Below are 12,542 nucleotides of genomic sequence, written 5' to 3'. Positions count from 1 at the left end.
CAGTTCCCTTAGGTGTAAAGATAGTCTGTTGATATGAGATTGTTCTTGTTTCTTTAGATAGGCCTGCATTGCTGTAAATTTTCCTCTTAGGACTGCTTTCACTGCATCCCAGAGATTTTGAGTTGTTGTGTTTCCATTGTTGTTTGTCTTGAGATAGCTTTTGATTTCTTCCTTGATCTCAGTTTTGACCCACTCACTATTTAGTAGCATGTTATTCAGCCTCCGTGTATTTGTGTGCTTCCCAGGATTTCTTTTTATAATTGATTTCATTGATAACATTGTGGTCAGAGAAGATGCTTGGTATGATTTTAATCTTCTTAAATTTATTGAGACTGGTTTTGTGTCCTAACATGTGGTCTGTCTAGGAAAATGTTCCATGTGCACTTGAGAAGAATGTATATTCTGTTGCTTTAGGGTGGAATGCTCTAAAAATATCAATTAAATCCAGCTGGTCTAAAGTGTCATTTAAGGCCACTGTTTCTGTGTTGATTTTCTGTCTGGAGGATCTGTCCATTGATGACAATGGGGTGTTGAAGTCCCCTACTACGATAGTGTTACTATTGATCTCTGTCTTTATGTCTGTCAAAATCTGTTTTATATATTTAGGAGCTCTTATGTTGGGTGCATAGATGTTCTCTAGGGTTATGCCCTTTTGTTGAATCAATCTTTTTATTATTATATAGTGTCCTTCTTTGTCTTTTATTGTAGTCTTCATTTTAAGGTCTATTGTATCTGAAAGAAGTATTGCTACTCCAGCTTTTTTCTCATTTCCATTTGTGTGAAATATCTTATTCCATCCCTTTACTTTCAGTCTGTGTGTGACTTTTGATCTGAGATGAGTCTCTTATAAACAGCATACGCATGGGTCCTGTTTTCTTATCCACTCAGCCACTCTATGTCTTTTGATTGGAGCATTTAGCCCATTCACAATTAAAGTGATTATTGATAGGTGCACATTTATTGCCATTTTGTTATTTGTATTTCTGATCTTCCTGGGTTAGCTTGTTTTCCCCTTTCTTCTGTTTAAAAAAGCCCTTTTAACATTTCCTGCAATGCTGGCTTAGTGGTAATGAATTCCTTAAGCTTATTCTTTTCTGAGAAGCTCTTTATCTCTCCTTCAATTTTAAGTGATAGCCATGCTGGGTAGAGCAATCTTGGTTGTATGCCTTTGTTTTGCGTCACTTTGAATATTTCCTGCCACTCCCTTCTGGCCTGCAGAGTTTGTGTAGAAAAGTCAGCTGTTAGTCTTATAGGAGTTCCTTTGTATGTAACCTGCTGTCTTTCTCTTGCTGCTTTTAGGAGCCTGTCTTTGTCTTTAACCTTTGCCATTTTTACTATGATGTGTCTTGGTGTGGACCTGTTTGGGTTCAGCTTGTTTGGAATTCTCTGCACTTCCTGGGCTTGTATGTCGATTTCCTTCACCAGGGTAGGGAAGTTTTCAGTCATTATTTCTTCAAATACATTCTCGATCCCTTGCTTCTTCTCTTGTCCTTCTGGTATTCCTATGATGCGAATGTTGTTGCACTTGATGTTGTCCCACAGGTCTCTTAAACTATTTTCATTGTTTTTTATTCTCTTTTCTTTTTATTGTTCCAGCTGGTTGATTTCTACTATTTTGTCTTCTAAATCACTGATCCGATCCTCTGCTTCATCTAATCTACTATGATTCCTTCGAGTGTGTTCTTCAGTTCAGTTATTGTATTCTTTAGTTCTAACTGGTTGTTTTTTATGATTTTGCTATCCTTCTTTATGTCCTCACTAAGTTCCTTAAACATTCTTATCATCAGTGTTCTAAACTCTGTCTCTGAAAGGTTGGATACCTGTTTCATTTAGTTCCATTTCTAGAAGTTTCTTCTGATCTTTTACTTGGGACATGTTTTATGTTATTTCTTTACTTGGTTTATTAAGACATTATCCTGTATGGCACTGGCTTGTGAAATTATTATATTTCCCATGGCAAACCTGTACTATATAAATTCCCGGCAAAGACAGAAATCCCTATTTGGCTACTTCTCCAAAACAAAAGAGATGAAAACAAAAGGAAACAAAATGTTTTGTAAAATATACCCTTAATTTAAGTATAAAAACCATAAGAAAAATGTACATATCCTATATAAACAGCTCAAAATTATGTAATTAACGAAAAAATTGTCATGAAGTAAATATAGCGGTGCACTTACTACCTAGATACTGATACAGGATACCACAAGCTACTAGAAGCTCTCCGTTTTCTTGGACCTTTTAATCACTAATCACTTCCATGAATTAACTACTGTCATTACTTATAACGTCACAGATTAGTGTTTCATATTTGTATATTGGAATGAAGAAGTAATACTTCTTTGTTCTCATCTTTTCTGAAGTATTAGTTAATTCCAATGCTGTATTGTATCCAATGCTGTATCATCTGACAGTACCACGGATTATTGCTTCATAATGTTCAGTGGACATTTGGATTGTTCATTTTTTTAGGTCACTTTTACTAATGCTGATGTAAATGTTTTTGTAGATGTCTTTTGGTTTACATATTGAAACATTTCTGTTGTGCATATACCTAGAAGAGGAATTGCTTAGGAGACGGTTTATGTATGATTATGATTCCAGTATTGACTTTGAATTATTTAGAAATGTATTGCTTAATTTTAAAAATTTAGAGGTTTTTTTTCTTTTAGTTTAGGGTTTTGTTTTTGTTGTTTTTTCTTAATTCCTGACGTATTTGTAGTCTAGTCTGACAATATGCTCTTTACAATTTGTAAAATTTCAAATATTGTGTCTTGGTTTTCCTCCAACATGTATGTTCAATTCCATTAACTATTCCTTATGCTGTGAAATATACATGTTCTCCACTCTTGTTCATATCTCACATAGGTTGCACTTTAAATTTGCTTTTCAGATCTTGTATATACAAACTTATTTTGTCATATTCTTTTTATATTATAGAAAAAGTGCTTTAAAACATTCTATTATAACTACGAATTTATTTTGGTTTTTCTTTTTGTCAACTTTTTACTTTTTTTTTACTTGGGAATTTATTAATAGGTGTGTCCAATTAATAATTTGTGGTGTTTTGAAAGATTAACCTATTTATCATCATCTTTATTTTTAGTAGTGCTGCTGGTGTACGGTATCTGATACTGGTATAGCTACACCTTTCTATGGTCACTGTTGAAATAGACCTTTTTTCTTCCTTTGTATGTACAATCTTCTTGTCACATCTATTTAAGCATGGTTTCAAAATAGTATATATCTTGCCTGATGGTATTTTTAAAAAAATGATTAGTCTGTTTCCATATGCTGTAAGTACTGGCTTCTTTACTTATATTCACACAAAATCAGAGATAGCAATATTCATAACAGGCAAACATGGAAACAACCAAAATGTCCATGGACTGATAAATGGATAAATAAAATGTGCTTTATCCATATCATAGAATGTTATTCAGAAGTGCAAAGCTGGTAAGAAATTCAAAAACATTATGCTATGTGAAAGAAGCCAGTTGTAAAAGACCATATATTGTATGATTCAGTTATTATGAAATGTCCACAATGACTAAGAGAAACAGAAAGTTTATTAATGGTTGCTTGGGCATAGGGGGATGGGAAGTGACTTCTAACGTATATGAGATTTGCTTTTGCAGTGATGCAAATGTCCTAAGTTTATATTCTGGTGATGGTTTCATAGCTGTGTAAACATATTACATATATTTGGAATTTATAATTTTAACTATGAATTTTGTTATGTAAATTATATCTCATTATAAAATCTGTTAAATGTTTATAATAAAATGAAATTTTTGAGTGTAAAGAGATTATAGTTTCAGAAATCTTACATACTGAATGGAAAGAATTTATGATTTTACTTGTAGTTCATCATTGTTTCCTTCTGTGGGTTCTATTGTATATTTTAAAAATATGTCCTTTTAACTTTTACCTATGTAACATTATTTGAGGAGAAAATTATTGCAGCAGTTGGCTACCAATTAAATATATGGGGTTAAAAGTGCAACTTTGAAATCAATTGAAAAGTAGATTTAAGATTGGTTAAGTTATGTTAATATCAAAATTAGTCTCCTAAAATTGGGATGAAACTCATATTCACAATTGACAAAAGAACCTATGTATAAATACCATCCACTAAAAAAAAATTGTGATACTCACAAAGGGTCATTAATAACTGTCTTCAATGCATTGAGCAAATCTGAACTTGACATTTTGTTGAAGTCCAAACTGACAGCTGCTCCCTTGGCCTTCATACGAGCGATGTTATCAGGTTGATCCGCAAATAAAGGAATGCCCACCATGGGGATCCCGTGGTAGATCGCCTCATAGATGCCATTGGTTCCACCATGAGTTATAAAGGCTTTGGTTTTCGGATGACCTAGAATTGGTTGAATTTCAGCAAATTATTAATTATATCTTAGAATAAAATGAGAGTAGGGCAATATAAAGCACTGAAAGAGGTGGTGTATTCTAGATGACACATTATTATACACATGAAACTGCATTAGAATTTCTCCCAGTGCTCAAAGGAAGAAGCACATAAGTCAACTGGCAAAGTAAGTGAAAGATACATAGAAGATTGGTGTGTGACTTGAGACTTAAAATGAATGTAAGATTACCTGGTGGACAAATTGAAAAGAACCTACTGGGCTAAAATAAAAGAAAACAAATGCATGGGGAAAAAAGAGGGAGGGAAACATGTTAGAATATATGTTCTTAATGAAATAGTGAGGTCACCGAGTCTGATGTGTAGGGTGTCAAAGCAGCAGGAAATGTCATGATGACAACATAGGATTCAGAGGAAGGAAAAGCTGCACATTATAATGAAATATGTTATTATTTTGGAAAGAGGTTTTGAATTTTTCCTCTGGAAAAAGGAAACTTAATGGTAATAAAAGATGAGTGGACCTTTTTCAGATGCACCTGTCCACCTTCACAGTGGGTTCAAGGATTAGTGGAAGGAGAGTATCAGTGACAATCTAGAAAGTGTTGAAATATTCTCTGTGAGAGGTAATTACACATGAAATAAATATAATTCATTTCTAGTCATAAGGAATTTGAATGTGTATAATAAGATGCCATCTGTTATATCTTACCCTTTTCCCCTAGGGCTGGGAACTTTAAGGAAGTTAATTTTTGTTTTTGAGGTTTTCAATAAGAAATGTTTAATAAATTTCTTTCCTGATGAATTGTTTATCATCTAGTCAGATTGACTCTCATTTCAGTGTTTTCCAGAGTCTTACCAAGAAGGTCGTTCTGGGGGATCCATTTATAGAGCCGAGTATTTGTCCCTAAGGTGTCTGGTTTTTTGCCATCAAATTTCCATATAACCTGTTAGGGTGAAGAAAATAACTTATTCCACTAGTCAAGCTACAAATTTATAGCATGTTAGATTCTAAATAGATTAAGACACATCTAGTTAACCCCCTTACATATTACAGATAAGGAAATGAGACTGAGATGTTAGATAATGAGAATGAATACAACACTGATGTAGGAGGAATACTCACATGTACTTATTTTTGTATTCAATTGGTATGAATGCAATGATGTTTCACACTTAGGGGCTAGACATGAGATTATCAATACCATTTCAAGCATATAAAAATTTTAAGGTAGTCATTTAATTTTAGTGCAAATTGGCCCATATATTTTGTTTTAACTATTTATTTTACTAGCTCTCATCTTCCAGATTTAATGTTAACCTGTTTATTTCTTTTTGAGTGAAGAGGGAAGTGTTTACTTATATCCATTAGTTCCATAAGTTATTTTATTAGCTTTTTACATCTTTTGATTTACAAAATCAATGCAATCAGCTATTGTGAGTGTAATTTTAAATATTAACACTATATATAATAAATACTTCCCGCTTAATAAGGATGCTTAGCTTCTTTTAGTTTACTAATTATTAATCATTGCTTCTAAGAAAAATCAAGTGGTAATTTTGCATAGATATAGTGTTATCACTGAAAATTCTTAAAATATTGAAAAGAGCACATTGACACTTTATAAAGAAAAGTATAGCTGTGGAAAAACATCAAATATGAGGATGCTGAATTTTATTTAACCAACTGTTAACACTTCATGATGTGCTACAGAGCACTGGCAGCATTTATTAATATGGTTACTTATTAATCATAACTGGCCAAGCCATTTCCAAGCTCAGTAGCAAAATTATGTCCAGATTTTGGAATTCCCAAGCAATCCTCAAAAGCTGGATTTTAGTTTAGAAGTGGTTAACGTCTATTTGCTGTGTGAGTGTTCATGTAACGTCAGGTTCTCTGCAAACTAGCATGGGTGGGTGATACAGAGAACTACATCATTTAGGAAGTGAAAAAGTCATTCCCAAATACCCAGAGAGTGCAATTTTATTTATTAGAAATAATTTACTACCATGTTTTATGAAGGGGGCATCTGAAACTGTCCCATACTAGGCTCGCTTTTGGTTGATTTTATTTTATATTTATTTCTGTTTCATCAGTCAGGGGGAGTTATTCCAATTGATTAGAAGCTGCGTTGTGGGGCCACATTTTATAAAGCACATGGTCACCTTAAAGGTTGGACCCACCTCCACCTTTTCCTTTATGTCCTCTTGCTTCAAACTTTAGCAGGGCCCAGCCCACCAGGCAGGTTTTCTCTTTCTTTCGTACAGGCCAGTTTTTCTCTTTATCTAAATCGTCATGGCTGGTTTGGACACCTGGGTGAAGCTTGGTGAGCCTTGGACACCCTTTCTTTGAATAGCACCCTGAAAAACACAGGGCATAGGCCTATTCCAAATTTCAGGGGAAGCAAGAGAGGCCTAGATGTCCGGTACTAGGCATCTGACTGTTACCAATTCCTATTTAGTGTTACTATTAAAATTTAACTCCCTTCTGAGAACTTCCGTAGACTCTACAATGCACTCAGGAATCCTGCAAGGAAAAGGGACAAATGACAGGACAGAATTTGGTGATATGTGTACCTAGCTCGAATACCATTATAATACCAAACTTCACACTGTAACTCTTAAATACACTTTGTCATCACAGTTTTAATGCCAAGGTTATTGTCAATCAAAAACATCCTCTGTGTTTTTGTAGCACCTGCCGTGTATACGTATTTTGGTTTTAAATTGCTCTCTGAGATGAATTGGGGCTATCATAGTAGTTTCCCTTTCATGAAAAACATTTCTGTAATCATACCCTGTACAAAGTTTAACACACTCATTAAATAGTTTTGTGCTTCATCTAACCTTTTGTGGAATCTGGGCAAGAGCTGATGCAATCACATTGGTCATTTCTTCAGTCATGTTACTGACCATTGACCCCAGAGTGAACACCACAATTCCATTTTCCTTAGAGCTCTGGGCAAACTCTTCCATTTCCTGTGAAGAAAGAATTTGGTCCATCATAAAGGAATATCAGTACAGTGAATACTATTGAAAGGAGTGCTACAAACAGCTAATGAGAGAAAATCAAGTATTATCAGGAATCATTAGTATAGTGCCTGTTTTTTTTTAATTATAAAATACACATAACACAAATTTACCACCTTAACCTGTTTTAAGAATATAGCTCAGTAATATTCTTATTGTTTTGTATCCCACATCTGGAAGTTTTCATCTTGCTCATTGGAACTGTATTCATTATTCTGTAATTCTCCCATTTCCCACATTCACTAGTCCCTTACAACTATCATTCTACTTTTTATTTCTATGAAGTTTAGTAGTCTTGATACCTTGCATAAGTGGAATCATACAGTATTTGTCTTTTTGTGACTGTCCTATTTCACTTAACACAATGTGCTTAAGATTCCACTAATTTATAGCATGTGGTAGAATTTCCCCAGTTTTAAGAATGAGTAATATTCTTCCACAAGATAGACAACTGGGTTCTGGAGCAACTGAAGCCTGAAATATTGCTGGAGGCAAGAATGACAAAACTGAGAGTGTCCTTTTTCAGGCACTTCATGAGAAGGCAGGGTTATTTGAAGACAATAACACTAGGATGAAAAGAAGGCTACAGGAAAGAAGAAGATCAAATACGAGATGGATTGATTCCGTCAAAGTAACTCAAGCCTATAGGCTTGAGTGTAAAGGAACTGAGCAGGGCTGTTGAAGCTAGGATTTTGTGGACATCATTCATGAGTTGTCTTTAGTTGGAGCTTTCTCAACAGCACATAACACACAATATTGCATTGTGTATAAATACCATATTTTGATTAATGATTCATTTACCAGTGGACCCTTGGATTGCTTCAGTCTTGTGGCTCTGGTGAATAGTGTTGCTATGAAGATTGGTGTGGAAATATCATCAGCATCCTAATGTTATTGTTTTGAATATACCCAGAAGTATAGTTGCAGAGCAAATGGTAATCCTGTTTTTAATTATTTGAGGAACATCCTTTCTGTTTTTATCAGTGGCTAGTTTTCACAGACCTACTCCCTCAGTTTCTTTCCTGTATACAATTTTTAGTATTATAGTTGAATTCCTCTATTATGTATATTTGTGCTAGTGTGTGTGTGTGTGTGTGTGTGTGTGTGTGTGTATATAAGAAGAAATGAAATAAGGTCAGTACATAGTATTGAAGAGGAAATGCTGGTAGACGATATTATATCTATACTCTTCATTTATAATGCTGTTAATTTCTAATATAGATTCTTGGAATGAGGCTACATAGTAGGATCTTAACTCACATGTAACTCTTTATTGTTATAGTTCTACTATATGTGTTTATTTTCTGACAGGTTTTGTGGAGAATTATTTACTTTACTCGTTAGTATTTTATTTCTTTGACTGTGAGTACTAAGAAAAAGTTTTCATTAGGATGATTTTATATCTTCCTTCTTTAGCCTCTTAATAATTTACACTTCACCTTAACCTTTGTCAGATTTCCCCAAGCTCTCCCGCTGCGTCACTTAATAAAGTTTATTGAAGTATAGTTGGCATATTATATTAGTTTCAGATGTACAGCATAGTGATTTGACTTTTATATACCTTAACCATGTGATAACTGTGATAATTCTATTAATCATAATCACTGTACAAAGTTATTACAATATTACCAACTGTATTCCCTATGCTGTACATTATATTCCAACGACTTATTTATTTTGCAATTAGAATTTTTATCGCCTATTCTTCTCATCTTATCCCCCTATCCCCCTCCTCTCTTCCTCTGGCAACATTCAGCTTGTTCTTTGTATCTACTAGTGTGTTTGTTTTTTTGTTTATTTGTTTCATTCTCTTTAGAATACATATATACGTCATACGATCTATTTGTCTTTCTCTGTCTGATTTCCCTTAGCACAATAGCTTCTAGGTCAATCATGTTTTTGGTTTGGTAAGATGTCATTTGTTTGTATTGGTGAGTAATATATATATATATATATATATATATATATATATATATATATATATATAGTGTGTGTGTGTGTGTGTGTGTGTGTAGCTTCTATTTTATCTACTTATCTATTGATGGAAACCTAGATTGCTTCCATCTCTTGGCTATTGTAAATAGTACTGCAGTAACCATGGAAGTGCATATATCTTTTCTAATTAGTGTTTTGGATTTCTTTGGATAAATACCCAGAAGTGGAATTCCTAGGCCATAAAGCAGTTGTATTTTCAATTTTTTAAGGAAACTTCAAACCGTTTTCCACAGTGTCTTTAACTGATTTGCAGCCCCAGCAGCAATACACAAGAGCTCCCTTTTCTCCACATCCTCGCCAGCATTTGCTTTTTGACTTATTGATAACCTTTTGACTGGTGTGAGGTGATATCTCACTGTGGTTTTCATTTGTGTTCCTCTGATGATTACTGATATGAAGAATCTTTTCATATGTCTGTTGGCCATGTGTATGTCTTCTTTGGAGACATGTATATTCAGGTTCTGTGCCCACTTTTTAATCGGGTTGTTTGTTTTTTAATGTTGAGTTGTAAGAATTCCATATATATTTTGGATATTAACCCCTTGTTGGAAATACATTTGCATATATCTTCTCCCATTCAGTAGTTATCTTTTCATTTAGTTTATGGTTTCCTTTGCTGAGCCAAAACTTTGTACTTTGATGTATTTCCATTTGTTTATTTTTTTGCTTTTGTTGCCTGTGCTCAAGGAGATATATCCAAAATAGAATTGCTAAGACCAATGTCAAAGAGTTTATTGCCTATGTTTTCTTCTAGGAGTTTTATTTTTTTAGGTCTTACATTTAAGACTTTAATACATTTGAGTTTACATTTGTACATGGTGTAAAAAAGTAGTCTAGTTTCATTTTTTTTCATGTATCCAGTTTTTCCAACACCACTTATTGAAGATCCTGTCAGTTTCCTATTATATTTTCTTACTTCCTTTGTCATAGATTAATTGCCCTTACAAGCAAGGGATTTTTAAATTCTGTTACTTTGACCTATGTGTCTGTTTTTATGCCTGTATTATAATGTTTTGATTACTATCTCTTTGCAGTATATTTTGAAACTGGGAACACGATACTTTCAACTTTGTTTATTCTCAAGATTTATTTTGGCTATTTGTGATCTTTTTTGGTGTCAATTAATTTTTATGATTATTTGTCCTGGTTCTGAGAAAAAAATGCCAGTAGAATTTGATAGGGATTACATTTAATCTGTAGATTGCTTTGGGCAGTGTGGACATATTAACCCTTCTTATCTAAGAGCACAATATACCGTATTTCCCCATGTATAAGACGCACCTTAATTATGGGGTCTGAAATTTGAAAAAAAATGTATTACATAAAGTTATTGAACTCAAGTTTTATTCATCATAAAATTCATACAACTCCTCATCACTGTCAAAACTCCCAACCATTAGCTTGTCCTCATATGTGTCTGATGACGAATCACTGTCTTCATATATTGCCTTGACCTCAGCGGGAAATGCAAGTAAAAAAATCTACAACCACTGTATAAGGCGCACCCAGTTTTTAGACCCCAAATTTTTCGAAAAAGGGTGCATCTTCTACATGGGGAAATATGGTATCCTTCCATTTATTTGTGTGTCTTCATTTTCTTTTGTCAATGTCTTCTAGTTTTCAACGTGCAAGTCTTTTAGCTCATTGGTTAAATTTATTTCTAGGTATGTTATTCTTTTTGATACATTATAAAAATTGTTATATATTCTTGTGAGAGTTCATTATCAGTGTATAGAAACACAACATATTTAAATATATGAATTTTTTTTCTGGAAACTTACTGAAATAATTTATTAGTTCTAATTTCTTTGGTGGAGGTTTTATGGTTTTCTATGTATAGTATCATGTTATCTGAAAATAGTGACAGTTTTATATCTTCCTTTCCAATATGATTGCCTTTGTTGTTGTTGTTGTTGTTGTTGTCATTTTCTTGTCTGATTGCTATGGCTAGGAACTGCAATACTGTGTTGAATAAAAGTGGTGATAGTGGGCATCTTTATCTTGTCCTGATCTTAGTGGAAAAGATTTTAACTTTCCACCATTGAGTATGATATTAGCTGTAGGTTATCATATATAGCCTTTATCATGTTGAAGTATGTTCTTTCTATACCCACTTTGTTGGGATTTTTTGTCCTAAATAGATATTGGAGTTTGTCAAATATTTTTTTTCTTTTTGCATCTATTGGTATGATCATATGATTTTTATCATTGGTTTTGTTGATGTTATGTATTACGTTTTTTGTGGCTATTGAACCATTCTTGTAGCACCAAAACAAATCCCACTTGAGCATGATGCATAATCCTTTTAATATATTGTTGGATTTGATTTGCTAATATTTTGTTGAGCATATTTCCATCTATGTTCATGAAGGATATAGGCTTATACTTTTCTTCTTTTATAGTGTCTTGTCTGGTTTTGCTATCAGGATAATGCTGGCTGCCTTCTTAGAATGATTTTGGGAGTGTTATTTCCTTTTCAATTATTTGGGAACATTTTGAGAGGGATAAGTATTAATTGTTTGGTAGAACTAAAAGTTTGTTGACTTCACCTGTGAAATAATGTGGTCTTGGGATTTTGTTTGTTGGGAGTTTTTTTCATTACTGCTTCAATTTCCTTGCTAGTAATCGATCTGTTCAGATTTTTTGCTTATTCCTGGTTCAGTCTTGGAAAGTTGTATGTTTCTTGAAATTTATTCGTTCCAGGTTGTCCCGTATGTTGGCATAAAATTGTTCATAGTATTCTTTTATGTTGCTTTATATTTCTATGGTGTTGGTTGTAACTTCTCTTTTGTCATTTATGATTTTATTTATTTGGGCTCCCTCTGTTTTCTTGATGAGTCTGGCTAAAGTTTTATGCATTTTGTTTATCTTTTCAAAAAGCAACTCTTACTTTCATTGGTCTTTTCTATTTGATTTTTAGTCTACTTATTTTCACTCTGATTTTTGTTATTTTTTTTCTTTCCACATATTGAGGCTTTTGTTTGTTTTATTTTATCTTGTTCTTTTAGGTGTAATGTTAAGATTATTTTTTATTTTTTTATTTTTTTTAAAAAGATTTTTATTGGGGAATTGGGGGAAGGGGAACAGACAAGTTGCTGTCATTTTGTTCTTCAGTCTAGTTGTGGAGGACATT

General features: G+C 33.3%; 1 protein-coding gene across 2 annotated transcripts in view; it reads right to left on the bottom strand.

Moving 5' to 3' along the window:
• Nucleotides 1-12,542, bottom strand: part of LOC109376175 (UDP-glucuronosyltransferase 2B31-like) — a 30,978-nt gene that overhangs the window by 8,075 nt on the left and 10,361 nt on the right. For both annotated transcript variants that reach the window (XM_019631978.1, XM_019631979.1), the window contains exons 3-5: nt 7,232-7,363; nt 5,244-5,331; nt 4,159-4,378 (exon numbers count right to left, since the gene is read on the bottom strand). In XM_019631978.1, the coding sequence (XP_019487523.1) occupies nt 4,159-4,378; nt 5,244-5,331; nt 7,232-7,363 (440 nt within the window). The remainder of the gene's footprint in view (nt 1-4,158; nt 4,379-5,243; nt 5,332-7,231; nt 7,364-12,542) is intronic.

The sequence above is a fragment of the Hipposideros armiger genome, unplaced genomic scaffold (assembly GCF_001890085.2).
Source record: "Hipposideros armiger isolate ML-2016 unplaced genomic scaffold, ASM189008v1 scaffold_1059, whole genome shotgun sequence".
In the NCBI taxonomy this organism is placed as follows: domain Eukaryota; kingdom Metazoa; phylum Chordata; class Mammalia; order Chiroptera; family Hipposideridae; genus Hipposideros; species Hipposideros armiger.
This window is presented reverse-complemented; position numbering and strand designations above follow the sequence as displayed.